This window comes from Myotis myotis, unplaced genomic scaffold (assembly GCF_014108235.1).
Source record: "Myotis myotis isolate mMyoMyo1 unplaced genomic scaffold, mMyoMyo1.p scaffold_m19_p_2, whole genome shotgun sequence".
NCBI classification, from domain to species: Eukaryota; Metazoa; Chordata; class Mammalia; order Chiroptera; family Vespertilionidae; genus Myotis; species Myotis myotis.
This window is the reverse complement of record NW_023416324.1, coordinates 55,496,370-55,516,981: the sequence shown is the minus strand read 5'-3', so window position 1 is coordinate 55,516,981 and position 20,612 is coordinate 55,496,370. Positions and strand designations below refer to the sequence as shown.

The 20,612-nt window shown below is 35.6% G+C and overlaps 1 protein-coding gene across 2 annotated transcripts in view; it reads left to right on the top strand.

Moving 5' to 3' along the window:
* The window catches only part of PIGK (phosphatidylinositol glycan anchor biosynthesis class K), a 100,639-nt gene that overhangs the window by 36,570 nt on the left and 43,457 nt on the right, over positions 1-20,612 (top strand). For both annotated transcript variants that reach the window (XM_036349917.1, XM_036349918.1), the window contains exons 7-9: positions 476-593; positions 1,718-1,828; positions 6,621-6,793. In XM_036349917.1, the coding sequence (XP_036205810.1) occupies positions 476-593; positions 1,718-1,828; positions 6,621-6,793 (402 nt within the window). The remainder of the gene's footprint in view (positions 1-475; positions 594-1,717; positions 1,829-6,620; positions 6,794-20,612) is intronic.

Sequence of the window (20,612 nt, the reverse complement as noted above, 5' to 3'; positions counted from 1 at the left end):
TTGTATCACTTATCGTACAGTTTAGCATCTGTCTTCCAGTTAAATTTTTAAGCTCTTTGAGTATGGTGACTAAATCATATTTGTGTGTGTGTGTGTATTTTTTTAAATTTCTATTTTTTTTTCTGAATGTAGGTCAGTTTCTAGGGCAGCATGAGTACCAAGTATGTGTTTGTTGAATTCAGTCTTGAGTATTCATTAGAATTCTGAATTATGTGGCACAGATAAGGGAAGGGGAAAGAGTTGGGGCACAATAACCACTCCCCACTGAGGTGGTTTTTCTGGACAGGATTATACCTTTAATATTTCTAATATCAAATTTGTATTGGGAATTCTTCTGAAAAGTTTCAATTTTTAACTAATGAAATGACTAAGATATAACTTAAACATGTTATGCTATGGAAGTATTGTAAAAATATTAGTCAATGTATGATTAACAACATGATTCATGTCAAAGATATTACTACTTTTCTTTCAGCTACAATGAGCTACTGTTTATTATTGATACTTGTCAAGGAGCATCCATGTATGAGCGATTTTATTCTCCTAACATAATGGCTTTAGCTAGCAGCCAAGTGGGGGAAGATTCACTCTCGGTAGGTGATTTTTCCCATTTGTAAACTGCATTGTCTTTAGAATGTGTAGCTGTTTCTCAAATCACTTATATGCTTAATGAGTATATCTGCTACTTCTTATTCTTAGACTTTTTTTAATACCTTAGAAGGAAACTTTGATTACATTTAAAACATTGGTTATAATTATGTTATTAGACATATATTTTTTGCTTGGCTTTTAAAACGTTTTTTTTTTTTTTTTTTTTTTTAATTGAGGTATAATTGACATTGGTTTTAGGAATATAACATGATTTGATATCTTATATAATAAAAGGCTAATATGCTAAGTGTCCGGTCATCTGGTCATCCATTCAACCAATCAAAGTGTAATATGCTAATGACATGCTAAGGCCGCTCAACTGCTCGCTCTGACATGTACTGACTACTAGGGGGCAGATAGTCGATGGTTGACCAGCCGCTATGATGTGCACTGACCACCAGGGAGCAGATGCTCCTACCAGTAGGTTAGCTTGCTTCTGGGGTCTGGCCAATTGGGACTGAGTGAGACAGGCTGGACATGCCCTGGAGCCCTCCCTCGGTCTCTCCCTGGCTGGCCAACCTCCCGCGTCCCTCCCCGGTCCCGATCGTGCACCAGTGGGGTCCCTCAGCCTGGCCTGTGTTTTCTCGCAATCTGGGACCCATTGGGGGATGTCAGAGAGCTGGTTTCGGCCTGATCCTGCAGACCAGGCCAAAGGACTGCACTGGTGCCCGAATTCGTGCACCGGGCTTCTAGTTTGTATATATTGTGAAATGATCACCACAATAAGTGTAAATAATATCTGTCACCATACAGAGTTATATAATCTTTTTTCATGTAATGGGAACTTTTAAGATCTCTTTTAGCAATGTTCAAATATGCAATACAGAATTATTAATGGAAGTTGCTGTGCTATAAATTACACACCCATGATTTATTTATTTTATGATTGGAGGTTTGTACCTTTTGACTTCCTTCAGCTGTTTGGCCCACCACATATCTCCATGTCTTTGGCAGCCACCAATCTGTTCTCTGTATCTATGGGCTTGTTTTATTTTTATTCCATATTATTTTATTATTTTTCATGGCTGAATAATATGCTATTGTATATGTTTTGGTTTTTTTGTAGCATCAACCAGATCCTGCAATTGGAGTTCACCTTATGGATAGATACACATTTTATGTCTTAGAATTTTTGGAAGAAATTAATCCAGCTAGCCAAACTAATATGAATGACCTTGTAAGTATTTGCTTGATTTGATTATAGCACATAGGTATGCTAATCTTAACATGATCAGTGAAGTCTATTATTCCGTGTACTCCTAGGGTACTGTGCCATATGCTGAAGGCAGCCTTGTAAAACCACACCTTGAATCTCCCTTTACAGTAGTATCTCTTTCTTTACTACAAGAAACGTATAGATTTAGCCTAGTTATCTTGCTCTTCCTTGAGATACTTTTCTTTTTTTTTTTTTAATATATTTTTTATTGATTAAGATATTACATATGTGTCCTTGTCCCCACGTTACCCTCTACCCCCCACCCCCCCCACCCCCGCTCATGCCCTCACCCCCCCGTTGTCCATGTCCATTGGTTAGGCCTATATGCTTGCATATAAGTCCTTTGGTTGATCTTTCCCCCTTACCCCCACCCTCCCCTACCTTCCCTCCAAGTCCCGACAGTCCAATCAATGCCTCTCCGTCTCTGGATCAGTCCTTGTTCATCAGCTTATGTTGTTCATTATATTCCACAAATGAGTGAGATCCTGTGGTATTTATCCGCTCTCAAGTTCCATCCATGCTGTGGCAAATGGTAAGAGTTCCTTTTTCTTCTTCCTCTTCTTAAAGAATACCTTTCAGCATTTCATATAATGCTGGTTTGGTGGTGATGAACTCCTTTAGCTTTTTCTTATCCGTGAAGCTCTTTATCTGACCTTCTATTCTGAATGATAGCTTTGCTGGATAAAGTAATCTTGGTTGCAGGTTCTTGCTATTCATCACTTTGAATATTTCTTGCCAGTCTCTTCTGGCCTGCATGGTTTCTGTTGAGAAATCAGCTGACAGTCGTATGGGTACTCCCTTGTAGGTAACTGACTGTCTTTCTCTTGCTGCTTTTAAGATTCTCTCTTTATCTTTTGCTCTTGGCATTTTAATTATGATGTGTCTTGGTGTGGTCCTCCTTGGATTCCTTTTGTTTGGGGTTCTCTGTGCTTCCTGGACTTGTAAGTCCATTTCTTTCACCAGGTAGGGGAAGTTTTCTGTCATTATTTCTTCAAAAAGGTTTTCAATATCTTGCCCTCTCTCTCCTTCTGGTACCCCTATAATTCTGATGTTGGTACGCTTGAAGTTGTCCCAGAGGTTCCTTACACTATCTTCATATTTTTGGAATCTCTTTTCTTTTTTCTTTTTCGGTTGGGTATTTTTTGTTTCTTTGTATTTCAAATCTTTGACTTGATTCTTGGGATCCTCTTGTCTGCTGCTGGATCTCTGTAAATTATTCTTTATTTCAGTCAGTGTATGCTTAATTTCTAGTTGGTCCTTTTTCATGTCCTCCATGGTCTCCCTATACTTATTGAGGGATTCATTAAATTTATCGGCGGTTTCCATAAAATTCTTGAAAAACCTTATAACCGTGGCCTTAAACTCTATATCCAATCGTTTGCTTTCCTCCATTTCTGCCATTTGTGACCTGTTTCTTTGTCTCCGCATTTTGGCAGCTTCCCTGTGTTGATAGAGTGGCCCTGTGCGCCAGGTGTCCTGTAGGGCCCAGTAGCTCAGCCTCCCCAGTTACCTGGGGTGGACACTCTTGGTGCACTCTTGGTGCCTTGGTTGTTGTAGAATCACTGGGAGGAATTGACCTCCAGGCCAATTGGCTGTGAGAATCAGCTGTGTCTAAAGTGGGAGAACTTCTGTGCTGAAGACACCCTTCTGGGGCAAGACTTGCTTCAGTGGGGCTTTGGTGCTCACTGAGTCTGCTCCCTGAGTGCGTCCCTTATGGATCTGAGGAGTTGCAGTCTGGATGAACCCCCTCTGACCACTGGGTACAGTGGCTCCTGGATCTAAGGAGGTGCTAATTCAGCCTCTGCCTGAGGCCACACAGCAGGAGCCACGAAGAGGCTCAGCTGTGAAGCAATGCAAGCCGCTGCGGGGCCTTGGGCCTTCTCTTGGAAGTTCCAGGTCTGCCTGGTTCGGCTGCAGTTAGGTACATTCACATGCAAAAGCCTCTGCCACAGCCTGGTGGGGCGGGGTCTCAGGGAGTCAGAGGGCGGAGAAAGCGGCCATGGCCGATTCTCCGCCCGGAGTCGCGCGTCTCAGTGTTCCGGTAACGGCTGCAAGCACCTCTGAGGGAAAGCCGCCCTCAAGTTCGCTCGCTGCCGGACAGACCAGCTTCTCCCCGTATGAGACCTGGGTCCCCAGAGACTTCCCGGAACCGGAGTTCAGAGCCGTCGGGAGTTTGTGATTCAAAAAGACAGCCGCGTCCTCAGGCGCCACCCCCTTTCCTCGCGCGCGCGCGCCGCCGTACCTCTGCACTTCACCTCCGCAGCGCCTCTGGCTCTCAGCGTGCTTTTCTTTCCTTCTAGTTGTGGAATTTACACTCAGCCAGCCTTCCTGTTGTTCTGGATGATGTTTGCTCAGTCCTTTGCGGTAATTTTCAATTGTTGTGTGAGGCGATAATTTCCCGGTGTTTACCTATGCCGCCATCTTAGTTGCTCTCCATGATGAAGTTCTTAATCCACTCGAGATACTTTTCTATTTTCACTCATTTGCTCTGCTCTTTTTCCTCCCAGAAATGTACTTTTTTATATTCACATATTGAAATTCTGCCTATTTTTCAGGAGTAAAATCAGATCCTGCCTCCTTCAGGAAGTCTTCCCAAATTCTTCCTTGTTGGAATTTGCTTAAAAAAAATAAAGCTTTTCAGAGCTTTATTTCTCTTTTGTATCATTTACCATAGTCTATTTTTTTTTGAACTTACAGGGTGTGAGTGTCTTTCTCACTTAATGGGAAGTTCTTGGAGAAGAGGGACCTTTTCTTACGTATTTTTGTGCACCTACAACTTTTAATACAGTGTACTGACATGGCTTGTTGAATTTAGCTCACTTTTTCCACTGATTTTTCTGTACTGGTTGTATCTTTTTAAATAAATCTATTTAGAGGTTGCTGTTGAAAATAGGTGTAACTGCCCTAGCTGGTTTGGCTCAGTGGATAGAGCATCGGCCTGCAGACTGAAGGGTCCCAGGTTTGATTGTGGTCAAGGGCACATGCTAGGGTTGTGGCCTTGATCCTCAGTAGGGGGCATGCAGGAGGCAGCGTATCAATGATTTCCTCTCATCATTGATGTTTCTCTCTCTCTCTCTCCCTTTCCCTTCCTCTCTGAAATCAATTAAAAAGAAATAAAGAAAGTAGGCATAATAAAAGCTTGAAACAATTCTAGATTGGATAATGCCGGGAGCCGGTCCATGCTTGCTGTTTCAAGGGACCTGGCATATATGGCATACTGTTCTTAATATGTTTGCTCACCTTCTTGGCACTGTGTGTTTTAACCAAGGTCTCTGAGAAAGGTTGTTTCAATGACATTCACTCTTTTCCCCCCTATTAATTTACATCTTGTTCATGCATTCACATATTTCTTGAGTTATTGCTAAGTGCCAGGCACTGGCTATATACCCTAGTGAAAGAGGCAGGCACTGTCCTTACCTTCATGTAGCTTCAGAATGAAGGGGGTGCTGGGTAAACCTTGAGGACAGGACCATGTCTTACCAATTTTTGCTTCTTCTGTGAAGGTAACAGTAGGAAGTGTATGTAATAAGTACTTTATATGCTTTGCTGAGTGATTGAATATGTGTCTGTCCTTGGTAATCTATTGATGTGAGTTATCAGGAGTAAGATTAACTTAAAAATTACTGTGAGATCTGTGTAGCAATGAAGTTGTGTTTTTAGACAATAGTTTTTGGAGCACTGGTGTCTGCACATGCCATGGATTTGTTCTCATCATGCATAAACTATGAAAGTTACTTGATTTATGGAATCGTTTCCATAGGTTCATAGCAGGAGAGCAAGGGGGATGTCTAGTGGGGAGGCTATGCTTGAACTCCCTGTGATCCAGAGCACTTTGACTTCATTTTTTTTTTTTTTTTTTACATATTGGGCTATCATGTTATTTATTTTTTTTTAAAATATATTTTATTGATTTTTTACAAGAGGAAGGGAGAGAGATAGAGAGTTAGAAACATCGATGAGAGAGGAACATTGATCAGCTGCCTCCTGCACATCCCCCACTGGGGATGTGTCCGCAACCCAGGTACATGCCCTTGACCGGAATCGAACCTGGGACCTTTCAGTCCGCAAGCCGACACTCTATCCACTGAGCCAAACCAGTTTCGGCTATCATGTTATTTTTTAAAATATGTATATTTTTATTGATTTCAGAGAGGAAGGGAGAGGGAGACAGAAGTATCAGTGATGAGAGAGAATCACTGATCAACTGCCTCCTGCGTGCCTCCCACTGGGGACAGAGTCAGCAACCTAGGCATGTGTCCTTGACTGGAATCGAATCTGGGACCCTTCAGTCTGCGGCTCTATCCACTGAGCCAAACCAGCTAGGGCAACCGTGTAATTTTTAATTTGAATTTAAAGTGTGAATGAAGGGTCACAATTACAAAACGTTTAAAGAAACCACTCAGGCAGAGCAACCTCCTAAGATAGAGATGTAGAAAAAACCAGTTCTCTTGTCATAGTGTTGCATTTGCATTCTTATAGATTTAAGGGTTCAAAATATACTTTGTAGCATATGATTCAAAAACTCGAATGTTTTTTACTCTACCCTGGCAGTTTCCCTTGTTATCACCTGTTCTTATGTCTTTATAACTTTCTTAGAATGTCAAGCACTACTATAACAATGAAACCTTTATCTTTAGAAACGTATCTTCTTTAGGTTGGGAGAACTTTAAAAACACAATGCAGTCTACTATATTGTGTTATGGCTTAATAAAAGTTGTATGTGTATTTATTATTCTTACATATATTTTTTCAGTTTCAGGTATGTCCGAAAAGTCTATGTGTGTCTACTCCTGGACATCGCACTGATCTTTTTCAGAGGGATCCTAAAAATGTCCTGATAACCGATTTCTTTGGAAGTGTACGGAAAGTGGAAATTACAACAGAGACTATTAGTTTGCAAACAGATTTAGGAATCCTGGAAAGCAGGTATTCATCTTAATTATTATTCAAATAGAATATCCTAGTTTAACAATTTTTAAATTTTTATGTAACAAGAGTAAGCAATGAAAGTTGGTGTTTGTAAGTAAAATTACACACTTCTACCCAATCTTCACTTTATTTAGGCCCTATGCATTTCAGATTTATGGGCAAAAGCTATAAATATCAGTGAGAAGCTATGATCATGATTAGGATTATGTCATAACTCCGAAATATAATGTTTGTAGTAAGATGATTTGAGATTTGCTAAAAAAAAAAAAAAAAAAAAAAAAAAAGACTAAAATGTTTCCTGTAACTGGCTGTTTCACAGCCATACTTTTCTGTTGTTGGAGGTGTATATAATGGCTCAGAAGACCTTCATGAAAGGTCAGGTATGTGAACATTTCAAAAGATTAATCTCCAATGAATGTGTTTGCTGTCACCAATTGAAGTAGAAGGTATTAAGTGATGTAACATTGAATAGGGAAGTTGGCAGCTGGGCCCTTCGTGTGTAATACGGGCCCTAGGAATCTGGCAGATGCAAGGCAGATAAACATAAAAAGGGAAGTGAGTGCCAAAGAATACAGGTGCCAAATACATACTTCAAACCATAACACAATGCTTGTTGTTCAGAATTTCTCCCGGCTCCAGCAATCTGATTAGTTCTCTGACTGCCATCTGTTTTGGCTTCTAGAGCCTGAATGGTTTGTGAGCCTGGTTCAGTTATATCTCTGGCTTTTCTCTAGTGCTGTATTCTGTTAATCTGGAACATTTTCTCTGGGGCTGTTATAAATGTGAAGTGACCCTCCATCAACAGGTGCCACTGTTTAAGATTTGTTTTGGAGGCTTTTGGTAAAGGAATGGAAGAGAGAGGCATAAGCCAGGTACTTCCTTCTTGGGGAGTGGATTGTGTTTGAGTGAGCAGTGAGTGTGCATTCATGTGTGTGTGTGTGTGTGTGTGTGTGTGTGGGAAATTAGTTGTTTTTGGATATGTGAATTTTATAAATATAATTTATTTTTTTTCTCTAAACATTTTTAAAGGCAAAATATTTTGTTAGGATTAAATAGTTAATATCCACTTTCTTGAAATATATACTTTACTAGGTATTGAATTTTAATTGATATTATTATTAATTATTTCCTATTCTGGATATTCAAGGCCTTGGATTTTTTTCTTTTCAGTTTTCTTAAGACAACAGATCATATCACTTTTATTTACTGTTTAATACTTTCAAATTACCTTTGTAAAATAGTTGAACTGTATCTTAATACTTAGCAACTAAACTTGGAATTGAGTTACTATATGTCTTTTACCAAATTCATTTTATTTCCCTTGAACTTAAGTCTATAAGATGTGATATATCTTCTCTTAACCATATGAACACTGCATTCATTTCCTTTATAGTCAAGGACTATCTTTATACTCCTTCTGTACTTATTTTCTGTCCTCTTCACCTCACAAAATATTAAATATGTAATAATTATACAATAAAAAATGATTTCAGTGGAATTCTACTGTTTCATTATATATTATGGAAGAATGGAATTTTGTCTCATAAATTATCCCCATGTACTGTGATGGATGCAAAAATACTTGATGCTGAAGAGTATCTTAATTCATCTTTAATTGAGAAAATAATTTTAAATATTAAAGCCAGACACCAGGCACCGTTGAATTAGAGCACCCTCTAGTGTTTATTTAAAAAAAAAACTTATTTAGAATATTGCTTACAGATGGTTTCATGATCACTGGTATAGACTATCCAATTAATTTAGAAAAATTAAGTTCCCAAAATGCTTCAGGAATTTCTACATGGATGTTACAAATATTATCTTGTCCGTAGTTATATTTACATGTAAAAGTGAATGATAGCCAGTGCTTTGAGAAAAGTATACTAATGAGAGATCAGATATTGTGAAAACTATTTTATTAAGGAAATTATGGGCTAGAATGTGTATGTATTTTTTCAGATCTTAAATTAAAAATATTAACACAGTAGCTGCTATTAAAATTGTCAGTTATACTTTAAAATATTACTTTATACATTTATTAGGGAAACAACAGAACTGATTTGTTCAGACTTAGACTGTCTATATTTCATATTTGTGTACTAGAGTACACTATACTAAAACCTAATGTGGTGAATAACTTAGTACATAAAATTGACCAAAATAGCTATATGAAATAATTGTTTTTATATGTCTTCTGAAACTTAGATATTAAGTAAGATACAGTCGTATAGTTAGTAACACTTTATTTTGCATATGTCTTACTAATTGTGTTATTAATTTATTTGGAAGAACAAATGAGGTAAAGTATGGACTGATTATAATAATTCTGGCTTATGTAATTTGATTCTAACTTCTTCATCTGAATATACGTAGGTTGATTTTTGACAAGTATGCAGACAAATAAGCAGTCTACCCTCCTGAAAGATTGGGCTTTCTAGAATTTAGTCATAAGTCCATGTCAGAATTACTCAGATTACCCGTTTTGTGTCCTTACTATATTGGGAAAATAACCTCCAGCCTATTGCTGTAAAAATATAGGCACATTTTAATGTTACAAAATGTGGAAGTCTAAATTCTTTAGGCATTGCCCAAGAAAAAAACAGAATACATTTTTTTCTAGATGAGTAAACTGAGGGTGAGAAAGGTTAAGATACCATCTAATAAATGGTATAGCCAAGATACGAATGCTTTATATTTCTAAAAATATATATATTTTGTATTATTCTTTTATAATTTGCCCTGAGTTACTTGGCTTGTTTTCTTTTAAAAGAAAGTAAAATATAAATGTAGCTCAACAAAGTATCACAAAGTAACTACTCAAGTAACCACCTGAAAAAAAGTAGAACAGTGACGGTATACTGGAAGCTGCCCCATTCCTTGTGTCCTTTCCCCATCTCATCTCTACCCTTTTATCTCCCCCAAAGTTAACCACTATTCTAACTTTTATGGAATTCATTGTCGTGCTCTTCATTTTAGTTATATCACCTAAACAATTATGTTTTGGTTCTTTTGCCAATATTATGTTTTTGGAATTCACTTGTGTTGTTGTGTGCAACTGTAGTTTGTTCAGTTTTTAAAAATTGAAGTATAATTTACTTACAAAAGTCACCTTTTTTAGTATACAGTTCTGAGTTTTGACAAATGCTCACACTTAATCACCACGGCAGTCCATCACCTCAAGAAATTTCCTTATGGCTATTTTTATCCAATCCTCCCACTATATCCCTGGAAACCACTGGTGTTTTCTGTCCCCGTGGTTTTGACTTTCCCAGAGTGTAATATAGTTAGAATCATACATTCTGTAAGCTTTAGAATCTGGCTTCTTTTACTGGCATAATGCAGTTTGGATCCATACCTGTTGGTCAGTAGTTAGTTCCTTTTTATTGCTGGGCAATACATGTGATACAGTTTATCCATTCACCAATGAAAGGATATTTGTTTTTGCCCCCTTCAGGTTTTTTTTTTTTTTATATATATATATTTTATTGATTTTTTTACAGAGAGAAAGGGAGAGAGATAGAGAGTTAGAAACATCGATGAGAGAGAAACATCGATCAGCTGCCTCCTGCACACCCCCCACCGGGGATGTGCCTGCAACCCAGGTACATGCCCCTGACCGGAATCGAACCTGGGACCCTTCAGTCCGCAGGCCGACGCTCTATCCACTGAGCCAAACCGGTTTTGGCGCCCCCTTCAGTTTTTGGCAATTATGAATAAAGCCACTTTAAACATGTTTTCATTTCACTTGAATTAAATATCTAAGAGTGGGTTTACTGGATCATGTGGAAGTGCAAGTTTAACTTTATAAGAAACTTCCAAACTATTTTTATAGTCATTGTACCATTTTGCATTTCTACAAATAGTTGTTTCACATCCTTAATTACACTTAATATTGTCTTTTTAATTTTAGTTAGTCTAGTTATAGGTATGTAGTAATATATCATTTTGATTTTAATTTGTAAATCCCTGATGACAGGACATTGAGCACCATTTCATGTGCAATTTGTCATTCATACATATTTCATGAAGTGTCTATTAAAGTGTTATGCTTATTTAAAAATTAGGTTTTTTTTACTAAATTATAAGAAATCTTTAAATATTTTGGATATAAATTCTTTGTCAGATATATTTTTGCAGATATTTTTTCTTAGTATTTTGGCTTGCCTTTTATTTTTTTAATGTGTTTAGAAGAGTAGACTTAATGTTAATGTCATTCATTTATGAATTTTTTCTTTATGCTTAATGACCTTTGTGCAAGGATTTTTAACCTTAACTCAAGGTCACAAGGACTGTCTTTTATTTTCTTATAGAAGTTTTGTAGTTTTAGCTTTTATGTTTAGGTCTTTGATTTACTTTGAATTAATTTTTGAGCATATTGTTAGGTAGGACTTGAGGCTCATTTTTCTTCCATATGCATATCTAGTTATTCTAGCACCATAAAAAAGTTTGAATTCCTTACTAAGATGTGTTGACACCTTTGTAAAAAAAAAAAAAATCACATGACCATATATGTGTGGGTCTATTTCTGGACTTTACGGTTGCATTGATCTATAGGTCTGCTTACATCACTCTTATACTGTCTTGATTATTTTAGCTTATAAGTTTTGAAATCAGGATGTATTAACTCCTAAAGCAGTTTTTATTTTTCAAGGTTCTTTTGACTATTCTAGGTACTTTGTGTTTCCAAATAAATTTTAGAAAACAGCTTGTCAATTTCTAAAAAAAAAATAAAAGCCCTTGGATTTTGATGGGATTGGATTGATTCTGTATATTGATTTGAGGAGTGTGGACACCTTCATAATATTGAGTCCTCTGATTCGTGGACATATCTCTCCGTTTATTTAGATCTGTAATTTTTCTTTGTGTTGTTTTATGGTTTTCAGTGTAGATGTCTTTCACAATTTTCATTAAATTTATTTCCAAGAATTTTTATTTTTGATGCTATTTTAAGTGATATCTTCAAAATTTATTTTCTATTTGTTGCTCAAATATAGAACAATTAATTTTCATATTGACTGCATTCTTGGACCTTATTGATTCTGTTGTTGATCAACTCAATCCCAATGAAAATCCCAGCAGGCTTTTTTTGTAGAGATAGCAAAATTTATATGAAATTGTAAAGGACCTACAGTATTTAATGTATCATTAAACATGAATTCTAGTCATGATTTATAATGTTTACTAGGAAATGAAATAAAAATTTAAAAGTACATCATCAGTAGAAACATCTGTTTTGGAGTTGGGTAAAGTAGATTGTGAGAAATATGAAAGTTTGTGATTAAACTATTCACTAAAAATTGCTTATAGTAAATTGATATGATTATGAAACTTTATGAACCAAAGATTCACCAAAATGGCTCAGACAATAGTTAATAGGATTTCTCCCCTACTATTGTACATACTACTTTATCTTTCAAAGTGATGAATTTACTCATAAGTATAATTCTGTATTATGGGCCATTTATTTTATATTGTTATTTATAAATGTTAGTCACTTCAGTTCGTCAGTTATTCAAGACTTCATTAAAGTAGACTTTCAAAGCATAAATTAGGTTGTGATTATTTGATTCATTAAAAACCAAAACTGATAATATATTATCCATTTTCTCATTTTACATACACATAAAGTTCTTATTGTTATAATTTCAAAATAATGTGTTGATCATTTCATGGGAAGATTTTTTTAAAGCAATTTATTTCACTATCTATAATTAACAAAACATCTGTTGAGTTGGTTTATGACTTTTAAGAATAAGTGTATGTAAATAGTATAGAAGAACATAGTACTATGCCCCTTTGAATAAGTAAACCTCTCTTAATGTAAATTAGTAAATATGTTTCCTAGGGATAGTAATTTCCAATGAGTGTTTATTAATATTTAAATTGTATCAAAGCAAAGTTCATTTTAATTTAAACACTAAACATACAGAACCTGAAATTTTTGAACTATGAAAAATCTCAAAATGACATAGTATTTATTTATAAAATAAAACATTAAAACTTAATCCATTGGGATATTTGGGGAATAAAGGTCTGAATTATATGGAAAAGTAGACTATGGAACCTTTAAGGTTTGATTTTATGTTCGGTGACTCTCTTGGTCTACTTACTAATTACAATATTATTGCTCTATTCCACTAAATTAAGATTTAACATCCTAAATGAATTAAATCAACTTCATGCCTATTAAATGCCATTCTAGAGGATATTACAGCATAATAATCAAAGTCAGGGTCATTGGAATCAACCTGAATTCAGAGCCTTGGACTTTTACTAGCTGTGTAATCTTGAGCAAACTACTTGACTTCTTTGATTCTCAGTCTTCTCATCTTTAAAATGTGAATAATAACTCCATTTCAGGAGAATTAATTTTCATTTTGTTTTATAGCTCTAAATTATGTGCCTCAAATACAGTAACATGCTCAGTGAGCAACATTATCTAGAGAACATATTACATGTACTGATGAAAATTATTGCTAGAATCCTATTTTTAATATATTTTTGGCTATTTGCAAAAATTATTCTTTTATTAATCAAGTATTAGCATGTAGTTATTTCATATCTGCAAGTTTCTCATTTGGAATACTATGAAGAATTGGGAAGTTGTGTTTTACCAGAAGGTGGCAGTAGCATTACATATTTGTATATATGGAGCAATCATTTTTTTAATGAGGAAGGTTAAAGGTAGAATGTACCACCAACTAAATCATGATATTTGTTTCTTCACACCACTGACAGAGAAGAAAATGACTTTTGATACTGAATATTCAGTTTTAAAAAGATAGTAAAAATATCTTTCTATATGTAATTTGTTTTGCTTTAATAAGCCTAGTAATATGGAACTTTGGTTATAAAATAGGTAAATCTACTGGATTTTAAAAATTGACTTTCTTCTGGCATATTTTTAGAAATAGTTCGCATAATAAATTGAAGGTTCAAAAAAATCTTATGTTTATGTGAAGATTATTAGTGATTACTTAGTAATAAAGATAAAGTAGTTATATATAATTTATCAGTGGGGAGATCTCAATTGAAGTTTTAAAAAATTGATTTACATATAACACTTTAGGATTGTAGCTGGTGGGGAAACAAGGGACAGAAGATATTTACATTATAATATAAATCTGTAATCCGATTCCAGAAATTGCCATTTTGTTGAAATCATGGTATGCTTTCTTACCTGATTTTCAAGTATTCTATAGGTGAGGCACTGCCAAATTGTCCCTCCCAGTGCTAGAGGGAACTTTTAAGGCAATTTGATAAAGTAGAGAGATATGGGAGTGAATGGACTTGTGTTCAAATTTAGTTTAGTTTCTTACTTTATCTTTTCAGGTATATTAATTAATCTCAGATATTTTATCTGGAAAAGGGTGATCGACTCTCTACCTTCAGAGTTATTGTGAGGATTTGGGTAATGTATATAAAATGAGCATACTTTGTTAATGCCATGTAAAAATCATCGCAGCCAGGCTGACGTTTCTCTTCCAATGCAAAAGGTTACAGTGGGAGTGCTACCATCTTTACTTAGTGCACTATAGCTCTATTTATATAACTCAATTGGCATTTTTATCACCCATGCTGCATATTTCCCATTCTGGACTTCCCATACTTATGTAGTTGATTAAAAAACACACACAAAACTCTATTTCAGGACATTATGCTTATTTCATTGTGTTTTTTTTTCTTACTGTTAATTATCTTAGAAGTATTACTTCATTATTGTAACCTATCAGTCTTTTATAATACTCATTCTGATATCAAAATGTTAGCATTAAACCATCTACAGTTTTAATTGTGGTGGGCAGGGTAAATATGAACCTGGAAAAATGACAGGGCCATGAGGTCTTTGCTAGTGATATCCTTCATGATTAATATCAATTTTGAGGCACACCTATTGAGTAAATTGGAAATACTATGATTTTTTAGGGGTAATCAATAATTTGAAATTTCATGACAAATTATTTTTAATAAAGCCAAACTGTATCTAAAACCACAAGTAAAATCATTTATATGAGTTTTCATTAAATTGATATAATAAATATTATTTAAAGTATATTTTATTACAAATGCAATAGATACATTTCTGCAAGGGAGAGGACATTTCATTTAAATGCTTATTTTAAAATTAATTTTCTCATAAAAATAAAGAAAAATTAGGAGACTGAAAAAATTCATATTTGTTTTTGGCCATGTCTTGGTAATATAAGTAGTAATTAAATTTTTATGTGTGAAAGGGAACATATTATGTTTTTTTCATAAAGCAAACATTAATGTTTAAATCTATTATTCTTCTTTCTCTGTTTGCAATTTATGTATACGAAGTTCTTGTCAGATTCAGTGGTATTCTAAATTTCTCACTTTAATGAAATTGTCGCATATTATTCTGAAAGTACGTTCACAAAGGGATGCATGCAGCTACTATTGTTATGGGATGTCTTTTTTCAGTGAGATGGATCAACCTCATTTTAACTTCTATATTAAGAGCCTCTCTTTGTTCTTCATCTGATGGGATTAGCTTCTAATGTTAATATTTTCCAGCATGAATTCTCAAAGTGAAAACAAACTAAAATACTAGTAATACAAGAGTTCAGAATATATGATCTCAAATGACCTGAATTTGTCACGTGATTACTAAGTGTGGATGCTGGCTGAGAATTCGCTTTCGTGGACCTGGTTTAATTGGTCTGAAAGACATTGCCAGTCAGAAATTCAGATACTTGGTGAGCAGTTTAAATTGGGTTGTATTAAAATAAGTATATCTATTTTTTTAAACATTAATTTCTTTATACCAAAGATATGTATGCTAAAAGTATACGTATTGACAGATGGAGTAGATTTCTGTCAGGTGATTTAAAGTTGCATGGTTTAGGACAGTTATTTGCACTTTTGCTTTACGGTATTGGGACAGATAGTAATGAGCTATATGTGAGAAATAAATTATGAGTATAGATAATCTCTGGCTTAGAAATATCACCCTCAAGTTCTGCTCCTTGTAATAAAGAGTTATAACTGCTCTTGCTGCTTTGCATAAAGATGATACATACATTTAAAATCTTACATCTAGTGATAGGGAAAGCTCTAACTTAGGCGTGAATAATAATTGATGTTCATAATGATTTCTCTTTAGTACAAAAATATCTTCTAAAATTATAGAAAATGATTAAAATGTAACGTATAATTTTAGTGTTAAGGGTAGTCTTTTTTTGTTTCTAATTCTTTGAAAATTAGGCATAGTAAAACCTTGAGTACTTCCAGTAATAAAGTTGTCAATGAGTTTGCTCTGAATATGAAAAATCCTATTTTTACCTTAGATATAAAAACACAACTTGACTTTAATGGCTTTTGACATTCATGGGTTGAAATTTCATTAGAAGGAAACAATTCTCAATAAAAGGATACCCTATAATATTCAGAATTAGGTGTAACATTTCAATTTTTCCAGAACAAGAAATATAAATGAGTTAGAGAAGTGGTTTGAAGTTAATAATAAAGAACGATCAATTGACTTCACTTTTGGAATTGTTGCTGACTGGATTTTTCTGAAAAACTCCTCTGTTATAAAAGACCTAGACACTCCATAAATTGCCAAAAAAGCACTTTTAAAGACATAGCTGAGCTACCAAGAAAATAGTTGTGTGGAGACAAAAAATATTGTTTGATGAATGGCATTTCTGGCTTTTCCAGATTGAAATAGAAGTGGTGGCACCCCCTTTTTCAGTGGAAGGTGCTGCATAGGTTTAACTTCCCACAGTTTCTAGGTAGTCGCAGCTGGTGTTCCAAACATGCAGCTTTCCTAAGCAGTTGGCAGTGAGCTCAGGCTCTTTTGTCTCTCTTTGCAAGTTCTGCTTAGATTTACTATAAAAAGATGATCTATGGTGGGGTCCCTCTGATAGAGCTAACCCTTGATGTGTTTGTCCAGTGGCATCTTAATCCCAGCATACTTTTACTGGGGATCATATGCTTTATCCCGCGGCAGGCCCTTTTATCTGTGAGGCAGAAAGTATTTGCAAGAGCCCATTGCTAAACAGTGCCTCTCAATAGTAAGCTCCGCGTTCCTCAGTATTAGGGAAATCTCTTGGAGAAAAACATATGAGGGGCTAAAACCCATGTGGGAAGTAAACATGGAAGGCAAGGCTTCCTAAGTGGTCATTACTGATAGAGAAATGTAGAGTTTTGAGTTAGAATGGCTTTGTGTGAGGGCCAGGACACAAGGCTGTGGGTCCATTTGTGGGTAGCTGGGCTTTAGAAAATAACTGTCAGCTTAAAATTGGTTACCCAGTTAAACTATCGTTAAAGAATAAATAAAAAATAAGGACATTTCCAAACATACAAAAGCAGATTATTTTGAATCAGTACACCCTTAATTAAACAACACCTAAAAGAGCGGACTCTTTGAAGAAGCAAAGGAGCTGGAGAGAGGTGCGAGTGGAAGGATGCCGTGCTCATATATTAGTAAAAATGTAAGTTGAAGCAAAAACTAAGCCTGCTTTGTAATTATGATGATAATAGCGATGATAATAATTATTTGGAAAATAGAATAAAGTACTAAGCATTCAATAACAGTATTATGTAAGGAGAGGAAATGATTAGTTTTAAAGTATTCTGAAGGTTTCCTTTTTGGGGAAAGACGAGTAGTAAGTTTTAGTAGCTTTAGATAGTAAGGTAAGTATGCATTTTACATTTTGAAAATGGCCACTAAGTAAATAAAAGTAGAGGAAATAAGATAAAAAACAGTATAGGAGAAAATGGTATTAAAAAGGATGATCATACTACATTAAAAACCAAACCCCCAAATGTGCTGTTTACATGAAACATCTTTAGTAAATGGGCACAGATATTACTTGGAATGTGGCTAGAGTAATACTTAGAGGGGATTAAAGAAAAAAGTAATTAAAAGAAATGTTAAGCCAACAAATAAAAAAAAATCTTGCTTTATATTTCAATTGTAAAAAATAAGTGTCCTCTCCTAACAAACTGCAAATAGTAGGCTTAGATGATTTTTATCTGTGACATTTATCTAACTCATGTGGGGCTGACATATACAAATAGAATAAATAAATTGTGCTACCTAATTTATTTGATGGAACCAGTTAATTTTGAAACCAAAACTAGACAAGGACAGTATGAAAAAAAATATAGAGCCAACCTCACTAATGACCACAGATATACAAATCTTATATAATATATATAATAAAAGCTCATTTTGCTAAGTGTCCGGCTGTCTGGTCAGCCATGCAACCAATCAAAGTGTAATATGCTAATGATATGCTAAGGCTGCTCAACTGCTCGCTATGACGTGCACTGACCACCAGGGGGCAGATGCTCCGACTGGTAGGCTGGCTTACTGCTTGGGTCCAGCCAATTGGGACTGAGTGAGATGGGCCAGACACGCCTTGGAGCCCTCCCATGGTCCCTCCCCGGCTGGCCAACCTCCTGCGTCCCTCCCCGGCTCTGATCCTGCACTGGTGGGGTCCCTCCACCTGGCCTTCACCCTCTTGCAATCTGGGACCCATCGGGGGAAGTCAGAGAGCCAGGTTCAGCTCGATGCCACAGGCCAGGCCAAGGAACCCCACTAGTGCATGAATTTGTGCACTGGGCCTCTAGTCTTAAATAAAATTCAAATCTAGTAATACATAAATAAAAATACTTCACAAAATAAAATGACCAATAGAAGTTATCTTAAAATTGCAGGAATTATTTAGGATTTGAAAATAGATCATTACATTAAATGAGAAATATTTTGTAATTGTTTCAGTAGATGCAGAGAAAGCATTTTTAAAATTCGTCAGTCATTAATGATTAAAAAAGCAACATGACTTAGCAAACTAGGGGTAAAAGGGAGATGCCTTGACTTAATAAAGGTCATGTATCTAAAGCCAGGTAGCAAACTATACTTTAGGGTGAATTTGTAGAAGCTTCTCAATTAAAGTCAGACAAGATAAGGATACATTTCCATCTATTCATCATTGCACAAGAAATCCTAACTAATGCATGAAGACAAGGGATAGAATAGGAGGTATAAGAATCAGGAATATGCAAGCTTTTCCTGTTTTTGTTATAGACCATATAATAGTAAACCTAAGAATCTATCATTTAATAATTATTAAACTTAATGAGAGTAGAGAAATAGTAGGAAAAGATGTCATGCTACCCAACGCATAGTAAATAAAAGATTGATAAAGTTTACTGCAACAAAATTAAAATATACATAGCTAGAAAAAAGGGAAAAAGTGTTAAAAGAGAAGGACAATCTAGGTGAAATTATTTGCAATATGTATGTCAAAATATTTCTGTCCATAAGTAACTCAACACATTGGTTAAACAACAACACAATAGAAAAATGACCAAAGGAAATATAGTTTGGAAAAGAGGAAAGACTCATGTTTAGTGATCATATAAATCTGTTTTTAAAAGGGGAAATAGAAACTGAAATAATGAAGTATAATTTTTTATAGAAAATTAAGTGGTGGTGATGGATGGAAATGGGAACTTGACACGTTTCTCATGGCAGTGTAAATTCATATAGCCCCTTTGGATAGCATTTTGGTTGTTTCTAGCAAAATTTAAAATGTTCATAAGTTATGACCCAGCAAGTGCACATCTAAATACTTACTCTAACACAGGGGTTGGCAAACTTTCTGTAAAGGGCCATATAGTAAATAGTTTAGCCATTGCAGGTCATATAGTTTCCTTGCAAATACTCTGTTGTATTGAAAAAGCTGTCATAGATAATACATTAACAAATGAATGGCTGTGTTCAAATGCAAGTTTATTTATAAACACTAAAACTTGAATGTTATATGTCTCATTTGGCATAAAATACTATTCTCTTTTGGATTTATTTTTCAGTCATTAAACAATACAAAAACCATTCTTAGCTCACTGGGTATGTAAAAACAGGTTATAGGCCAGATTTGGCCTGTGGGCTATAGTTTACACCTTTATAGAACATTACTTGTACATGTAGATGAAGTAGCTTGGAAGGATACTTATTGCATTATTTCTAATAATAAATAATTGGAGGCAAATGCCCACCAATATTGGAATGTCTAAATAAAATGGAGCATTTTCATATACCCTGTGTAGCTATTAACAGTAGTGAACTATAATTGATAATCATATTGACATGCTTGGATCTCAAAAACAATATTAAGTGAGAAAAGTAAGTGGTTGAATTACACATATAGAATATAATTTACTAATGACGCTATGGATATTCTAAATATTTTTTTCCTGCATACGGAGATATGTATGTAAAAGCAAAGTAAAATGACTAGAACAATACATACTGGTATACAACTTTAGTTGTACATTCCTAGTAGAGTGCTTAGCACAGAGTAAGGGCTCGATAATTTTGACAGGTTTTTCTCGGACCACTTCTCACCATTGTTATTTTAGAACTAGAGGCCCAGCACACGAAATCTTGCGCAGGTAGGGTCCTTAGGCCTAGCCTGCGATCAGGCCATCTTTTGCCTGCTTGCCAGTCCCCAGTCCCGCCCTGCTGCTGCTCACCCCGGTTCCCCATTCGCCATCCAGCGATTGGAGCCTGAGGGCCAAGAGGAGTGACCAAGAGGTCTGCCTTCCGCCTGCTTGCCAGTCCCCAGTCTCACCTCGCCGCCACCCACCCCGGTTCCCCATGGTTCCCCATTCGCCATGATCGGAGCCTGCGGGCCAGGAGGAGGGACCAAGAGGTCTCTGCCTTCCGCCCATTCACCAGTCCCCAGTCCCGCCTCACCACCACCCCGGTTCCCCCATGGTTCCCCATTGATCATCCAGTGATCGGAGACTGCAGGCTGAGGAGAGGGACTGAGAGGTG